The sequence below is a fragment of the Podarcis muralis genome, chromosome 16 (assembly GCF_964188315.1).
Source record: "Podarcis muralis chromosome 16, rPodMur119.hap1.1, whole genome shotgun sequence".
NCBI classification, from domain to species: Eukaryota; Metazoa; Chordata; class Lepidosauria; order Squamata; family Lacertidae; genus Podarcis; species Podarcis muralis.
This window is the reverse complement of record NC_135670.1, coordinates 8,394,732-8,412,978: the sequence shown is the minus strand read 5'-3', so window position 1 is coordinate 8,412,978 and position 18,247 is coordinate 8,394,732. Positions and strand designations below refer to the sequence as shown.

General features: G+C 50.1%; 1 protein-coding gene across 14 annotated transcripts in view; it reads left to right on the top strand.

Annotated features, from left to right (window-relative positions):
- Positions 1 to 13,678, top strand: part of TPM3 (tropomyosin 3) — a 74,195-nt gene extending 60,517 nt beyond the window's left edge. For 4 of the 14 annotated variants that reach the window (XM_077920275.1, XM_077920274.1, XM_077920277.1 and 1 more), the window contains 2 exons: positions 2,634 to 2,712; positions 8,876 to 9,798. In XM_077920275.1, the coding sequence (XP_077776401.1) occupies positions 2,634 to 2,712; positions 8,876 to 8,897 (101 nt within the window). In that variant the 3' untranslated portion in view covers positions 8,898 to 9,798. Of the gene's footprint in view, positions 1 to 2,633; positions 2,713 to 4,600; positions 5,135 to 8,875; positions 9,799 to 12,098 lie in introns of those variants that run through there. The other 10 variants (XM_028710525.2, XM_028710524.2, XM_028710533.2 and 7 more) reach the window with 4 other exon arrangements.
- The last annotated feature ends 4,569 nt before the right edge of the window (positions 13,679 to 18,247 follow it).

The following is an 18,247-nucleotide window of genomic DNA, read 5'->3' as shown; positions in this document are numbered from 1 at the left end:
AAAAAAATTATTATTTTGCACCCTCTCAACTAGGCATGCTGTGCAGTGAAGCAGCTCCACCCTAAATCCAATACTGGTATCATAGAGTGTTTTCCCCCTCTTACTATATTTTTTTTTTTTAAATGCTTTCACTTCTTTGTTCGTCGAGCTGTTTGTGAACTCATGGCCCCGATGCAAAGAAACTGAAATGCAGCTGGCACTCTAAGCCCAAGTCAAGACACAATTGCAGTAGTTTGTGGCGTGACCCATAGGTCATAAGAGTCAACTTTCGAGAAAGGCCAAATAGCGACTCGGGAAACTCTTAGCAGTTGACTGGATGTTTCAGTGTCGGTTCTTTCTTAAAAACTCAATAAGTGATACTTTCCCAGTATTTGTCGACTGCTCACTTAAGATTAGCAAGCCGTCTCTGGCAGAGCTCAATTTCTGGGGAATCTGAACTCCTGGCACTAAGCCCTACGTAATGCCATAGGGCAGTGACCCCAAAATGGGGCAACCAGGGGGCATTCTGCTGTGGCCCCTCTTCCGTGGCATCACTTCTCCCCTTGCAAAATATGAGTGGCTGGGGAAACCTGGATGGGTGGGGCATTAATAATAATAATAATAATAATTACAGTGGTGCCTCGCAAGACGAAATTAATTCGTTCCACGAGTTTTGTCGTCTTGCGATTTTTTTCGTCTTGCGAAGCACGGTGTCGGGAAAGTTTTGGAAAAGCTTCAAAAATCACCAAAGTCTTCAAAAACCTCAAAAAAGGCTACCACACCGCGTGCTATGAGTTGCTCCTCGAAGTCAAGTCGCAACTGTATTAACGGTGTTAAGAAGAAGGAAACAAACTTGCAAGGGAAAATCGTCTTGCGAAGCAGCTCAAAAAACAAAAAACCCTTTTGTCTAGCGAGTTTTCTGTCTTGCGAGGCATTCGTCTTGCGAGGTACCACTGTATTATTATTATTATTATTATTATTATTATTATTATTATTATTATTTACAACAACAACAAACCCACACAGCACAAAATTGTTACTGTTGTGCTGAAGGATGCTCAGTCTAAGCAGCTGATGACAGGCTGCCCGTAACTCTGGACCCTGTTATGCTCTTGGAATAGAGTAACTTCTCTGGAGAGAAAAACAGCCCTGCAACAGAGCTGCAGGCTGCAAACAGCCCTGAAAACAGCAGTCAGGGCCTTGAAACGCTTTTGCAGGGTTACCATCTGAGGAAGTTTGTCAAAACAGGACCTTACCCACAGCTTTCCCCATTCCTGACATAAAGGCTTTTTCAAAAATTTATTTATAATTTTCGTTATTACCATTTCCAAAATCACATTCACTTTCAAATATACATTTCCACCATTAATATCTTTCTTTTAATAAAAACATTCAGCGACTTCCCTTTCCCCCCTTCCCTGGTTCCTTTAATATTCCCACCATTCCTGCATATTATTATGCATCCATTTAGATCACTTTCTCTCCTTATTCTTCCTTTATTTTATATTATACCGTTGCATTTACTTTAATGCCGCTAGTGTTTTCACTTTCAGTCCAGTGACACTTCTAAATAAAGAAGCAGCTCATATTAACAACCCTTAATGGGTGTTTTCTCCCCCTCAAAGAAAACCTCTAATAGGCATTCATCATCTTCAAAAGATGCCTCTCCTACTATTGTGTTCTTTTGTTTTATTTAAAATATATATTTATTGCTTCTTACCATCTAGGTCTTACCATTGTTTTTAGCAAGCACCGAAAAGAGTACATTGTAGGCGCCTGCCTGATATCAATTGGCAGGGAGTTCCAAAGTGCAGGGGCTGCCATGTTAAAATACCAATTTCTTACAGATGCAGAACAGGTATTAGGTGGCACCTGTAACAGTGCTAATTCCGCAGATCAAAGTGGTGGACATGCATTGGGTGTGGGGGGCAAAGGTGTTTTCACAGATCCCAAGCTGTTAAATAGTAACACCTTGAACTTGGCCCAGTAGCAAATTGGCACCCAGTGCGGATCTCTGAGCAAAGCAGGTATTATAGGCTGGCAAGGCCTCCCATCCGCAGTCTTGATGAAAGATTCTGCACTAACTGCAGCTTCTGGATCAAGCACCATCCACACACACACACACACACACACACACACTCGTACCTTGGATCTCAAACGCCTTGGCTCTCGAACAAATTGAAACCCGGAAGTGACTATTCCGTTTTTCGAACGTTCTTTTGGAAGCCGAACGTCCAACGGGGCTTCCGATTGGCTGCAGGAGCTTCCTGCAGCCAATCAGAAGCCACACTTTGGTTTCCGAACGTTTTGGAAGTCAAACGGACTTCCCGAACGGATTCCGTTCAGCTTTCAAGGTACGACTGTGTAGCACGTCACAGTAATCCAGTCTTGTAGTAACCAGTGCATGAGCTACTCTGGCTAGGTTTTCCTAGTGCAGGAACAGGTCCATAGCTGTCAAAGGTTTCTCTGTGATCGGTTCATCCATTGCCTTTGCCACCATTGGGGATCCATTCTCTGCTATGTGTATATCTGACCTCACTCTTTCCTCCTCCCCTCTGTAAATCCATCACTGGCTCCTCTTCCTCTTCCTCCTCCTGACGGCCTGGACGACCTGCCTTCCCTCACTTCTCCTCACCCCCCTTTTCTTTAAATAGACGAGCTGTATGCCCAGAAACTGAAGTACAAAGCCATTAGCGAGGAACTGGACCACGCCCTCAATGACATGACTTCCATGTAAATACCGGCGCTTGGGCCTGTCGGGTGCGCGGGGTGGGGGCTTGTGCGTTCGCCTCCGCTTCAGCGTGCCTTGTGTGCTGTGGCAAGCGCGGTACTAATGCTGCTCCAGCGGTTGGGTTAGGCTGATCAGATGTCGCTGGACTCGCGACTCCTGCCACTGCTGACCACTGTGCATGCTGGCCGGGGCTGTTGCGAGTCCGGCCAACATCTGACGTGGCCCTACAGCTTCCCCACTCCTCGCTTCACGCCTCTGTAAGTGCATTTATTATTATGTGGTCCCTGATGGGCTGGGACATGTGTGCAAGACAGGAGACCCTGGCTCTCCAGGAGTTGCTGAATGACAGCTCCCATCATCCCTCGCCACTGGCCATGCTTTTTGGGGCTGATGTGGAGTTGGGGGAGCAGCCGGCATCTAGCGCCACAAGCTTCCCCACGCCTGGCCCTAGAGTTGCAACAGGCGATGCCAAGCTAGACAGTCCAGCAGGCTGACTTCGTTTAAGGCAGTGTGCGTGATTTGCAAATTTGGTTAACTACAGCAAGGATAACTCGCCTCCCATGGTGAAAGCAATCCCTCCTGTTTGTGTTTGGCACAGTGTGTCTAGCCAGCATGGTGACTCAGATAATTTTGGAATCCAGCTCCCATCGTCAGGGTCAGTGAGGAGTTAGGAATCCACCAAATCTGGAAGGCCACAAGTTCACCAGCTGCTACTGAGCTGCTCGTTCGAACCCTCACTTTTATTTGCAGTCGACAGACCCTTTAAACGATTAATAGCAATTTTATAACAATGGACAATAGCCTTTAAAAATGCATGTTGATGTGACGGAAAAACACAGGTTTTAATGCTAGAGGTTTTCATCAATATATATATTGAAGTGATCTGAAACAGATATCCATATTTACAAACTTCGCCACTTTCTCTGCAGCTAACATTGGAGCCCTGGAGCAAAGGGGAAAGCTCAGAAAAGTGGCCAGGGATGGACTGTGTAATAGGATATGTATTAGGTCTTTCCAGCCCCTTGATAGAAACCACAGTGAAAAAGCACATGCAAGGATAGACTCCACAAAGGCAGCCTCCCTTCTCATTAGGGTTTTTTTGTATCTGCCTTCCAATAAATTGGACTAGAGAACATTAAGCCCTACCAAAGTGAACCACTCCACCCCTCTCCCTCCCCCTTCCTCGATCTGCCTTTTGGTTGAATCAGGGTGGACCCAGTTTCCTGCCCCCGTGAAGGGCAAGGCCTTTCAATTCCTCTTTCCAGGTAACTACAGCTGGCTGCCCCGGAAGAAGGGTTCCACACCCTGGTCCCCTTTGGGAGGAAAGGAGGGACAGAGCTTGCTTTAATAAATAAAAAATATTGAGACTTTAGTGGATGAATTAATACCTTCCCCCCCCAAAAAAAAAATCCCCGCACGCCCCGCATTTTTTGCATTGGGTTGGGGAGGCGTTGCAAGGAGCATTTCTGTGTGGCTGCCTTGCTTCACTGACAGCATGAACCTTTGCCCTTCCCACTTCCACCTTCCTGATACCTCTTTGCATCCTGGGTGTGTGGGTGTGTGTTCAGGGGGCTGTATCAGGTCAGAGGCGCGGCGCGTATTAACCAGAAGTTGCTTGGCAACGGCTGGGCGTGTGTTTGCAGGGCGAACCGCTTGCATCTTACTTCCCTTTTTCAAAAACAAAAGTTTGGTTTGATATAACCGGCTGCTTTTGGGCCTCTTGTGTGTGTGCGTGGGCTTGGTTTGCAGATTTGACGGGACGCTCCCCGTCCTTTCCTTCCCCCTAACCACGGAATGCGTTCCTCAAGTGTGCCGTGCCCTCTCTCTTACTCTCTTTCCATGCACCATGTTGCAACGGCCTTCTTTCCTTCCTTTCTCTCTCGCCTGCAGATAAAATCTGTGATTCCAAAGCTCCACTTAGTGGCTTCTTCCCGCAGCTTCTTCTCTTTTTTCCCTTCCGGATTTCTTTTTTGGTCTCGCCTCCTCTCCCTCCGTTTGCTCCTGTCGGCTGATCTTTCCCCCCCTGCGACGTCGCCTCATCCTACACTGGCACCTTGGGGCATCCGTGGGAACAAGCCTCTTCCCTACGCTGGGATGTGCGTGACCTCACGAGCTGTCGGACTGCTGCCTCTCCCCCTCCCCGGCTGGGCCACTCCGCTGCACCCTTGGTCTGGAAAACAAAGCGGCCTTTGTGACACCCGACGTGCCGGACTCTGCCCGGGCGTGGGGAGCCGGGGGCGGGGTCCGGGATTCTTGGCCGCAGAGCTAATCGGAGCCTGGCTGGCTTGCAAGCGGGGTGACACTTCTGGGGGGGGGGTGTGCTCCTGGAGACCGTGCTGCTGTAGCGACTGTCACACTGTTGGCTTTTACGAAACAGATTTGTGTAACCGTCGGCGGAATGTAATATAGACATGATGCACTAGACACTGGGCCAGGTCTGATTTCTGCACCACCTTTCCACGAAACAAAAAAAGTCCTGTGGCTGTTGCGCTGTGAATGGTTACTCTGGGTTCGCTAAACACAATTTGCAAAGGGTGTGACACACACTCACACGAGAACCGCTGCATGAGGCTTGGCATTGTCCACACAGCGACACCCTCGACGCCATTTTATATTTGGGGAGGAAACGATATTGGGCGGGGATGAAAGGATCGTAAAACTGCAAGCCAAATGGCTTGAGCCCTTTTCTCTCTCCCCGCTTCATAAGCTGAGCAGTTGGCGTGGGTCCCCAAAACGCTTCATGCGGTGCATAACGAAACTGGTAATTCGCCGCTGCGAGAATGTGATGTTGGTGGCGTCTTACTGCACAATTCACCTTTTCTTAAATGGACATTGGGGAAACCTCTCTGGGTCACTCTAAAGGCCCACATAGTCCAGGATCCTGTTCTTGCGGTGGCCAGATACTTTTAAAACCATTTAAAAAAGTAAAAACTTCCAGGCAGTGCAACCAGTACATGAACATAAGTATAGCTCTGCTGGATCAGGCCAAGGGCCCATGTAGTCCAGCATCCTGTTCTCTCAGTATTGCTCTGGGAAGCCCACAAGTAGCCTCATCCCCCATGAATTTGCCTAATCCCCTTTTCAATGCATCCGAGATGCTGGCCATCACCCCTTCTTGTGGGAGCAAATTCCAGAGTTGTAACTATTGCGCAGAGAAGTCCTTTCATTTTGTCTGTATTGGGTCTGCGTGTTCAGAGGCTGCATACCTCTGACTCCCAGTTGCCAGGCGACACCCAGTGCCTGACTTGCAGGCTTGCTGGAGACCCAGGGCCGACAAGCTGCTGTTCCCCCCCCCTCCTAATGGGACTGCTATATAAGATGCACCTCTGGTCCGATCCAACAGGACGCAACTATCTCCGAGTAATGTTGACATGACATTCTCATCAGGACCGCAGCTGCTAAATGCTGAAACAAACCCATGTTTGTGCTGCAGCAGGTGTGCCTCTGGGGAAAGGATGCAGCTCGGTGCCAGAGCCCCTGCTTTGCATGCTGAAGGTCCCAGGTTCGATCCCCGGTGTCTCTGGAAAGCGCTGGCTGCTCGTCAGAAGCACACTGCTCTTCTGGCTCAGTTTCACTCGCTCCACCTCTTCCACAACCCCTGCCCACCTTAAGACAAGCCCATGTTTTATTGGATGCCAGGATTGGACAACCGCCATCCTGTCCTTTCTGAACCCCAACCCCACCTGCCCCACTGCATCTAGGAGCAGCCAAGGGATTGGGATTCTGGTGCATTTTGAACAAGGCGGGCAGCATCAAGGGATCTGGCCCAAGGGGAAGATGGGGCATAGCTGTCAACCTTCCCTTTTTTTGCGGGAAATTTCCTTATTCCAGCGCCGTTTCCCGCTGCTATCCCGGATTGTTAGATATCCCGTAGACTGTCCCTGCTGATCCCTTATTTTTGAGGCTGCTGGTTCCTTATTTTCACATCTGAAAGTTGACAGCTATGAGATGGGGACAATCAGGCCTGTCACCCACATGGGAACAGGAAGTGCGGGGGCTGCTTTGAAACACTCTTGCTCTATGATTAGAACCAGCTCTACTTTTGCCACAGCTTCCCAGGCGCCACTTCTCTCGCATAGGGGATCCAGCCCTTCAATGCTGCTCTTTTTTTCTCCTTCCTCCTGTGGGTGCTTTTTTAAAAAGGGTTTCATTTGCGTGGGGCTGTTTAGCATACCCAAAAGCTGCTTGGTCATGATGCCGCTCAGCTTGCCAGATCTCATCTTCAGACATGTTATCTCAGGCCGCCCAGCTATTTCCCCCTCTTCCTGGCCACAGTGCTTGCATATGGAAAGGGAGTGGGTGGCCCCCAAATGGCTGGAGCTCAGGGCAGCGGCTCTGGCTGAGTCTCAGCGGCTCTGGCTTCTTGCACAGGAAGCATTGCAGGTTTAATTCCCTGGCACGTCCTTGTTAACGATCTCTGTGCCTGAGAACACGGGGGAGCTGCTGCCAGCCAGAGTTCTGGGCTAGATGGGCAGGTGGTGGACCCACCCAGTGTGAGGCAGCCTGCAAGGAACATAAGTGCCCCGCTGGACCAGGCCAGAGACTCATCCAGTCCAGCATCCTATACTGATAGGGACCGACCAGGTGTCCGCAAGCAAGATTCGAGCACAAGAACCCTCTTCCCCGACCCGCTGTTTGCAGCAGCTGGAATCCACAAGCATCCCTGCCTCCAAAAACTACCAGTGACTCTCTAGGGCAGGTGGTCCACGACCTTTTTGGACCAGAGGGCACATGCGGAAATGTAGGAACAACAAAAACAACCCATTTCACAGAACGAAAAACGGGCAGGGCTCAGAATGCCGACCCCTCTGAGCAGGCAAAGCACTACAGACCCAAAACAAATAAAACTGGTAAACAAAGACACACACACACACACACAACATTTATTTTTTAAAAAATAGATAAGTAGTGAGGGGCAGGGTACCATTGTGGGATCTCCAGCTTCTAGGGTTTCTGTGCTCTTGCTGCAGGTGTTGGGGCTTCAACCCACACAAAAGCCCCTTTCCGTGCACAGCCGGGATCTGGAGCTGTGCTCAGCTGGTCTGTTTACCTGTTTGGAGGGCATTCTGCCCGCTACGGGTAGAAAAAGCATCCTTCCATGTGGCTTCCCCCAGCCGCTGGCACAGATTAGGTTGCAGTGTGGTCCTCGTAAGGCAGTGCAAGGGAGGAGGTCGTGGCTGCAGCCGTGAGCCCATTTTTGCCTGTCCTTTGGCAGCAGGGCCGTAGCTGAGTGACGCAGCTTGCATGCAGAAGGTAATGGGTTTAATCCCAAAGTAAAAGAGGTAGCGGAGCTGAGAGATGCCTTTGTGGAGACCTGTCACTACTGCTTGCAGACAAGGACATGTGTGCAGCCCGTCGGATGTTGTTTGCCGTCATCCCTGACCATTGGCCACACTGGGAGAGCAAGAACACGGTTGAACTACAACTCCCATCATCCCTGACCATTGGCTACGCTGGCTGGGGGCTGGTGGGAGTCCAGCAACTTCTAGGTGGCCACCAATCCCCCCCCCCTTTCTGTGTACGCAATACTGAGCTAGGTGGAGTTCTGGTCCGGCTCTGAAAGGCAGCGCCGTATCTGCCATGCTGCGGTATGTCTTGCGCTCATTCCCCCTTGGCCTGTGAGTGCTTTGCCAGCAGCCTTCCTCTCTCACCGCCCTTCTGCTGAGCCCGATACCCCCACGTGCACCAACATTGCTCCGAGATGGGACAACGCACCATAGGCATCTCTCTTTAAAACAGAAGCAGGAAACTTCCATTTTTTCCCCTTAAAGTAGTGTGAGATGGGGAGCCGTTCCTGCTCCTTTGCAGCATGCAGTGACTAAATTATGATCCTGGGAGCCGATCCCACTCTCATTTCTTAGGCTGTTCTAAAACATGAAGCCGCCTCTTGATTTATTTCTCTTATTCTCTCCTCCTACCCTCAGCCAGCGTTGTTCTGGCAAACCTCTCCCTGACCCCCTTTTCTAAATTTTGCTTGAAACCAGCTGGGTTGGCATGGCATTAACTGAGGCGGGGGACGTGCCCCATCTTTTGGTACTCAACTAACCTTCCTTTTTCTTTTTTTTTTGTCCTCTCTCTTCTCTTTCTCCTCTCTCTCTCTCTCATTTTGTTTTTCCTTCTCCTAATCTCCTCCTCTTCCTCCTCCTTCCTCTTGCCTCTGCACAGAGCGTCTATACAGCCAGCTTGAGAAAAACCGGCTGCTGGCTAATGAGCTGAAGTTAACCCTGCATGATCTGTGTGACTGAGAAGGGGGTCTCTCCTCCGATCCTGTTTAAAGCCAGCTTTATTTGGCGAGGCACTGGGGGGGGGAGCCTGCCGGACGCAGACTTGAAACCGGAGCGCACACACTCTCCCCCCCTCCTTTTTTTCTTTTTAAAGACTGACAGACTTAGGACACTTATTGCAGTTTAATTGGAGCACTTGACGCTTAGCCTTCTTAATGTACTTATTTTTCTAAGCTTTTGTTTTTCTACAAAAGCAGGGTATTACTCACTGCCTGCTTTCTTGGCGCAGTAGGTTGCTAGCACAGGCCTGGTAGAGCGTTCGTCAGCCTTGGGTGTCCCCAAAGCTTCTTTTGGACTACAAAACCCATCGTCCACAGCCAGCTTAGCCAATGGCGGAGGATGATGGGCCTTGTAGTCCAGCCACATGCGGGAACCCAAGGTTGGCAGTAGTAGCTTCTTCCTGTAGATGCAGGTTGGGGAATCTGCAGCCCGCTTGGACTCCATTCTTCTCGCTCCCAAGACACCCCAGATTGTTGATTGAAACTGGTGTGAATTGGGGGTGCTCCACATCACCCGGAGGCCCACAGATTCCCCAGTCCTGCTGTAGAAGACTAGCATAGCAGTGGCTGCTTAACGTTCTTGACGTGGCGTGGGGGGGCTCTAGATTTCTCTCCCCACCAGGCGAAACTCCTGTAGCTACTTCTGTTGACACCCCTTTCTATGACGCGGGTCTTCTGTAGCTCGACGTTCATTCTTTCCTCTCTTCCTGCTCCCTTTTAGACCCCTCTTGCATGGATTGGCTGACTTGGTTATTTCCAAAAAGTTATCATTTTCTTGTACCAATAAAACCACTGGCCCACTTGGTTTCGTGCCTGGCGTGTACTTTCCCTGTCTGTGCTGTTTCTTTTGTTGGATAAATGTTGCTGTCTGGCAGGTATTTTTTTAAAAGAGGTGTGTGTGTGTGTGTGTGTGTGTGTGTGTGTGTACGTACGTTTTGTTCCACGGAGGAGATTGGGTAGGTATCAACCTCTGGAGCGACGCCTGGACAGAAGGGGGCACCCTGTCGCTACGGGAACAGTGACCAGAATGGTGTAACCGCGCCGGAAGCGATTGGGACGCTGTTCCACCGTTCAGGGAGAACCCTCTTTGATGCTTGGTCAAACGGAACATCTGCCTCTGCCATCTCGGGACTCAACCAGCTAGCCTCAAAAGGCAATCGCCTACTTCATTTATTCTTTTGGCTCTTTCCAACGCACTATTCTGAAGCTTGGGAATGCATGGCAGCTGCCCACTCTCCTTCCAAAACTGCCAGAAGGGCAGAACTACGCCCGACTCATCTCAGAATCGCACGCTTCCATGTATGGGTTGCACTGTGGCGATAGGTCTGCCTTCTGTCGTTCAATTTTTTGAGATGCCGTACCCGCCATCGCCGCTCCGCTTGCCGGCGTCTCGATCCTGCTACCACCACTCCCCCAAAAGGGGTCATGGCTTCCTTGCAAGACGGGGCGGTATCTAGGGAAGCGTTCACGTTCCTCCTAGAAATGGGCGCAAGGGAGCTTTTAAAAAGTCACGAGGCTCCACAGTGTCGCCTCTGCATGTCGTCCATGGCTGCGTCTGTTGGTTTCCCCCCAAAAGGTCTTTTTTAGCTTTGCAGCCCAAGGCATGACAAACAAGGCAATTGCTTGAGCTTGGTTGGAATTTCATATGTATGTCTCCGTGTGTGAGTGAATACTCATTTTCCCGTCAAGTAAAAAAAAAAGCCCACGTTATGATCAGGATTCTAAAGTTGCACAGGTACGGAAAAAGCCACAGGGTGGAGCACTGGGTTCACCGTCCGATTTTGGGAGCGTCTTGGCTTTAATAATAACATAAATAAATAAATAAACCCCCAAGCTGCTCATCCGTAGCTCAGCACTACCAAGATGCATTTGAAAGTTTGGTGCTGCAAATCTCAGGAGCCGAAGAGAGGGGCTGGCACGCAGGACGACACTCTGCATGTTCATTTGGGAGATAGCCCCACCGTGGTACTTACACCCTGGGTGAGCGAGGTTCAGTTTACACCTCCAATTCCTGTGCTGTTCCCCCACAGCCAGAGGCAGGAAGCCCCCAAATGCTGTTTACTTGGAACTGCAGGTGACGGAAATGCTGTTGAACTAGCGTCCTGCTTGCGGTCTTCCCGGAAGATGCATCTGGTTGGCCACTGTGAGAAGAGGGTGCTGGGCTAGAAATGCCTTTGGCCTGATCCAGCGGAGCTGTTCTTACAAGTAGCAGCCATGGGGAGGGAGGGGGGTCCCTTGCCTTCATGCCCAGCCTCTGCAGGCTTCCTGGAGGAATCTGATTGTGAGAGCAAGGTGTTGGACTCCTTGCATTCCTAGCATTTAAGGAGCAAGGCTTCAGCATACCCTGTTCTCCCTTCTCTGCTGTTAGCTCAGTCCGGATCAAAGGGGATGACAAAAACGAGCAGCTAAGCCGCAGGTGGCGCTAAGGGTTAAAACACAGAGCGTAGGACTTGCCAATCAGAAGGTCGGCGGTTCAGATCCCTGTGGCGGGGTGAGCTCCCGTTGCTCGGTCCCAGCTCCTGCCAACCTAGCATTTCAAAAGCACGTCAAAGTACAAGTAGATAAATAGGTACCGCTCTGGCGGGAAGGTAAATGGCGTTTCCGTGCGCTGCTCTGGTTTGCCAGAAGCAGCTTAGTCATGCTGGCCACATGACCCGGAAGCTGTACACCGGCTCCCTCAGCTAGTAAAGCGAGATGAGCGCTGCAACCCCAGAGTCGGTCACGACTGGACATAATGGTCAGGGGTCCCTTTACCTTTACGCCAAAGTTTGGGTGGGGTGGGTGTGTCAAACTGGCTGCATTTCTTTCTGGCACGGGGCACACAACAGCTCTGAAAACCCGCAGGCCCGGCCTGATGACAACCAAGCACCTCTGCATGTGGATGGCGAAACCGTAAAATGGAAGCATGGGCGTGGATGGAGTGGGGAGACCTAGCGTTCTGGCTTTTTGGGGGGGGACAGAATCAAAAGCTTTTGCGCGGCTGTGTTTGCTGTGAAGGGCACTGCGTTGCTGGGGGGGACGACGCACCTTTCTGGGAGGGCGCGAGCTCCCTCTTGGCACACCCTCCTGACCCAGCCATTCACGGTCTCTGCTTTTCCTTTCCAGATAAGCTGAAATGTACCAAAGAAGAGCACCTTTGCACGCAACGGATGTTGGACCAGACTCTGCTTGACCTGAACGACATGTAAAAGACCCTGCCCGCCCGCCCACCCACCGGCCTCACCCTGGCTCCCCCACCCACCCACCCCACTGCCTTTTTTTAGCCAATCCAGCGGGCAGCTTCCTGCTGGGGCCGGCTCTTGTCTTAAAAAAAGAACGAAAAGAAAAGTTGACCTCTAACCCTTGAAGGGTCAAAGGTGAACCTTCTAGCTCTCGTTGCCAACTTAACCAAAAGCCTCTGCCAGTCCACCTCCCCTCTATCTTCTCTCCAGTCCTTCAAATTATTATGGGGCCATCAGACTGGGCAGTTGCCTTGCAGCATCACGAAACGAAAACCCAGCACGCAACACGATATTCAGTGTGTGAGATGTACATTCCTTTGCAGTCGTGGGGGGAGAGGGTAATTCTTTTGGAACGGGGAAGTAAAACGCCCCTTGCGAGGAACATCGAGTGTAATTCCTAGGGCTCACAAGCTTGTGGGCTTTTAGAGGTTTTGCGCTTTCACCTCCTTGACCTGCCTCCTTTTTTTTTTCCTTGCTGGGTTATTTTTTTGGGGGGGGGGCGGGGTTTGGTTGGAATGCGACAGGTCTGCAGCCTGTGGAAAGGTTGCAAATGTCCTGCCTGAGCCAGATAAATGAAAAAGCCTCATGAAATTTATTGAGGGCGACGGAAACGTGTCCTCTGTACAAAGAAATCCCTCTTAATTTTTTTTTTTTATGGGGGTGGGGGAATACCTAGAACTTCTTGGCTTCTGGCAGAGGTGTCCGTGTGTGTGTGTGTGTGTGTGTGTGTGTGTGTGTGTGTGTGTGTGTGTTTTGCCATAATGGTGCAGTCTTAACACACTCTCTTGTGCTTTATAGCTATTTCTAGTTTGGGGAACACAACTATATCGAAATATATCAGGTTTCATGATCCATTTCGCTCTCTAAACACGCACCTAACTCTTTTCCTCGAGCACCTTGGCCTTCTCCCCTCCTTTAAGCTTCTTACACCTGGTTACTAAGGACCGGCTGCTCCCCAGCCTCCTGTAACCAAGAAATCTCTCTTCCCCAGCTAGGCTTAGCTTGCTCTGTGCTTTTTTGAGTAAAAAAGCTTTTGTAGCTTCTGTGTATGGGTGTGTGAGCATGAGGAGAGGAGCTCTCTTTTTGTCCTAGCGCTCTTCCGGACGCAAGGGGTTGGTTCCCTCCCCTTCTCGAGCCGCGGGATCTTACTGTACTGTCTTAAAACAAAACAAAACAAAACTGGATACCAGCCGCCACAAGGCCCTTTGCTGTTTGGAGACTTGATTTATCAAGGTGTGTGGGGTTTATTTTTGCCTTTGTGTAAAAAAAAAAAAAAAAGGAGGGTGTTGCCTTGAAGCAGAGAGAGGAACAAGTGTTCATGGTGTGGCGGTCCTTTTTTTTTTTTTTTTTTAAGCGGCCAGTGTGGAAAAAATGAGGAACCATATCAAGTATTTTGATACTAAAAAAACTTGTCTTTTATTGTCTGATTTTTTTGGGAAATAATAAACAGAAGCATTCCCTCCACTGTTGCAACTTTCTTCTTGTATTTCACAAGGGCCTTGTTAATTTGTTGATATTAATGCGGGGAGTAAATTACCAGCAGGGGAAGAGATGGCTTTACAGGTACAGTGGTACCTTGCTTCTCAAACTTAATCCGTTCCGGAAGTCCGTTCCAAAACCATGGCACGCTTTCCCGTAGAAAGTAATGGAAAACGGATTAATCTGTTCCAGACTTTTAAAACCAACCCCTAAAACAGAAATTTAACATGAATTGTACTACCTCTACAGTTGTTAGGGGACGTGGGGGGCGCTGTGGGTTAAACCACAGAGCCTAGGGCTTGCCAATCAGAAGGTCGGCTGTTTGAATCCCCACAACGGGGTGAGCTCCCGTTGCTCAGTCCCTGCTCCTGCCAACCTAGCAGTTCGAAAGCATGCCCGTGCAAGTAGATAAATAGGTACCGCTCTGGAGGGAAGGTAAATGGCATTTCCGTGTGCTGCTCTGGTTTGCCAGAAGCGGCTTAGTCCTGCTGGCCACATGTACGCTGGCTCCATCGGCCAGTGAAGAGAGATGAGCGCTGCAACCCCAGAGTCGTCCGCAACTGGACCTAACGGTCAGGGGTCCCTTTACCTTACAGTTGTTCTCTTAATGGTTTTCTTGCCTTTGCTGCTTTTATCCATTTAAGCAATCACACAATCAGTAGCTGAACTGGATTCCACACAGTCACAAAAACAAGTCACAAGCCACAGCCCATGAAAATGAAAAAGCCACACAAGCACATATGCAAAAGAAAAAAGGGGAAAACAAAAGCACCAAATATAAGCTCCAAATATCACCTCCGTGTTTCCTGGGTGCTCAGGACTCAACAGCCGACAGAATGGAACCCTCAGAAAGGAAGAGGAAGTCTCCAATTAGCAGGAGGGGACTCAATTTACAAACAGAACACATTCAGAAAGGAAGCGGAACAGCGTAGGGACTCAAAACGGAGCATGCTTGGCTTCCCCAAAAAAGTTGGAAAACTGGAACACCTATTTCCAGGTTTGCAGCGTTCGGGTTCCAAGTAGTTCAAGAACTAGGCTGTTCGAAAACTGAGGTACCACTATACTAACTTCCAAGTCCTATAGGCAGAGGTGCGGTGAACCTTCTGAAGACCACCTGCTATTGGTATAAAGTGGGTGGCTCAATGGATGCAACTCCTCAATGCAAATGCGGGGAGCCATTGGGGAACCAGATGTCAATGAAATACAGCTCCCATCAGTCCCAGCAAGCATGGCCAGTGATCAGGGATTATGGGAGTTGTAGTTCAGCAACATCTGGATGGCCAAAGGTTTCCTGCACCTCTGTGCAATTTGGGGAGGGTGCTGTGGCATAACACAAAACAACTGCCACATGCGAGAGCAGAAAAAGACGGAATCATGAAATTATTAAGAGCATTTGTGTCCCACTGTTTAGCTAAAAAGGCTCCCAGAGTGGCTCCCTCCATTAAGAGAGACTGTCCCTGTCCGCAGGCTTACAGTTAAAAAATAACAATCCACACAAGCACAAAATGCAAGGGGACAGAGAAGGAAGAGAGGGGGAAATTATACTCTCGCACCAATTCTTAAACAAATTGTTCCTATAATGGCCAGTTAACCCAGTTCAGGGACGCGGGTGGCGCTGTGGGTTCAGCCACAGAGCCTAGGACTTGCCGATCATAAGGTCGGTGGTTCGAATCCCCGCGACGGGGTGAGCTCCCATTGCTCAGTCCCTGCTCCTGCCAACCTAGCAGTTCAAAAGCACGTCAAAGTGCAAGTAGATAAATAGGTACCGCTCTGGCAGGAAGGTAAACGGCGTTTCCGTGCGCTGCTCTGGTTCGCCAGAAGTGGCTTAGTCATGCTGGCCACATGACCCGGAAGCTGTACGCCGGCTCCCTCGGCCAATAAAGCGAGATGAGCGCCGCAACCCCAGAGTCGGCCACGACCCGACCTAATGGTCAGGGATACCTTTACCTTAACCCAGTGCAAGGATAGGAGGTGCCTGATGGAACTGGGCTTTCAGTCGCTCGATGGTGTGGGCAAACTGTCCACCTCCAAATATCAGCTGTCCTATCAATGGGGAACTTACATCAGGTACCACCACAGATGTTTCCAGGGAGATAGCTCTTTGCTTGTTCTCCCCTGTTCAAAACGTATGGGAAGGTGGGTGTCCAATCCTGGCACACACTGAAATGCAGACATATTTAACACGGTGTGCTCAATGCAGGAGTGGAACAGAGTCGGTGTACACGGGGACTGAGAAGGAAAAGCAAAAATTTCCTTGCCCACTATGAAATTTAGAGGGATGTTAACCGAGACATTTTGTGGGTGCCACTGGTGTGCCATGTTGGCAATCCCTGCAGATAAAAATATGCCAGAGAAAAAGGGCATTCCTGCAGTGTACTGTTCCAGTCTTGACAGCACTTCTAAAGGGTGTGGTGCAAATACTGTGCCCCCTCTTTGCCAAGGCATTTAGACACTTAAGAGGGTAGGCATACATTATTTACAAAGTTCTCTCGTGCTGCCTCCAAAGAACAGGACAGTATGTGGCATTCTTCTCATAACATACACTAGAGGTTTTCAACCTTCGGTCTACAGCTCCCTTGACCAACTACATTCTTTCTGCAAATTATGGCTAGAAAAGCCACCTCGGTTGGTCTCTCTCCCCCCCCCCCCGCCACTTTATTACCTGGGTTATGAAGACGTTAAAGCAAAGACTATGGGATAATACACACAGTGACTTGCGATGTCGATCACACGCAGTCTGTAGTCCGCTGGCAGTAGGAGTACAATCTGGGCATGTCTTTTAAGTTAACACCTTACATTAAAAACCTGACAGTACCAAATTATCGAAGGTTATTCACCAAAGCCAAACTAAACGTCTTTCCTTCTGCAGTGTTGGATGGCAGGTTGAGAGGAGTTCCCTACCAGGACAGACTTTGCTCATATGCTCGAGACATCAATTCCATAAAACATATTTTGCTGCATTGTGCGAAATAAGAGCAAGCTAGGGCTGAACTGATATTACGCTTGCTGATACCTTTCCCGGGAAAATCAGAGGCTTACTATGTCAGGTTCCTATTGGAAGACTGGGCAAACGCTAGAACATTAGCAGTGGCAAAGTTTTTATCGGTGGTTGCAAGAACCAATGATCCCTATCTTTTAAGTCTGAACAAAATGCTTGTTTAACCTGGAGGTAGGCTGTCTGAATTGTGCATTGCTTTGTAACGATTTGTTGGGTCTCTGGACCGTAATAAAGATTGATTGACATTCTTTCTGCAGCACCCCAGTGGGGCTCAAGAGCCCAGTTATGCCTGCAGAGCCGGCAGCCTCTCACCCTTTTTTAGAACACCCTCCCTTGTGGAGTCTTTCCCCAGCCTCATTTCCACTCCCCTCTCCTTGGGAGTTCTCTGGACAGCCGCTGCCACCACCCCTGGTCTCTGAGTTGCCCCCACACACCCCAAAGAGAGGTGCCTCCTCACAGTGCCCTAGAGGGGCCTCGGAAGCACCCCCTCCGTCAGCCCCAGAGGCACCATTCGCCTGCGGAGCTTGTAGCCAGGGCCGCTGCAACAAAGAGCTGTGCAAGCCTTTGGGAGGCAGAGACGCAAGAGGGCATCAGAGGAGGGAGGGAAGGAAAGAGGGACAGAGGTCCGTGTTGCCCACAGCACCCCTGACCATCATTCAAGGCACCCCAGGGTGCCACGGCACACTGGTTGAAAGCCACTCCCATATATGCCTTTAATCCTCACAGCCCCCTTGTGGAGGTTAGCCTAAGGGAGAAAGTGATTGACAGAAGTCTGCAACCATCTTATCCCTCCAGGGACCATGCATGGTAAGTTAAGAACGGAGTGACAGGCCTAAACTCTATTCCACCCATTTTTTTTAAAAAAATAATCTTTGCAGCAGCCCTGTCCTGTGAAAAACAGGCCAGCCGGCCAGCTTGAAGTCCCCATATGTTGTTGGACTACAGCTTCCATCATCCCTGAGCACTGGTCCTGCTAGCTAGGGATGATGGGAGTTGTAGTCCAAAAACAGCTGGAGACCCAAGCGTGGGAAACACTGGGTTAGTGCAAGCCCTCCTGCCTTCCTCCATTGATTAAACAGGCATGGCCAAACTTGGCCCTCCAGCTGTTTTGGGACTACAACTCCCATCATCCCTAGCTAGCAGGACCAATGGTCAGGGATGATGGGAATTATAGTCCCAACACAGCTGGAGGGCCGAGTTTGGCCATGCCTGGATTAAGAGATGACCTCTCCGCACGCAATGCGTAATGCCTTGCCTCTATTAAGGCTGCAGCCGTCAGAAGCACCTGAATTAGGAACAATGCAAAAATCCTAGCACAGGCTTCGAGTCGAACCCGTAGACTTCCGACCTCGGGCTGCGCATGCGCGCAGGCAGGCCCTTAGCTTAAACCGCAAAACGGGCCACGAGGTGAGAAGGCGCATGCGCAAACCGAGTCCGGCGGAGAGGCGGGAAAGGGGAAAGAGACCAAGCGCGCGTACTCGAAGGAGTGGGGGAAGTGAGCGCGCATGCGCAAGGACAGAACGCCCAGCGTGCTAACAAGGTTCCTAAGAGCCGAC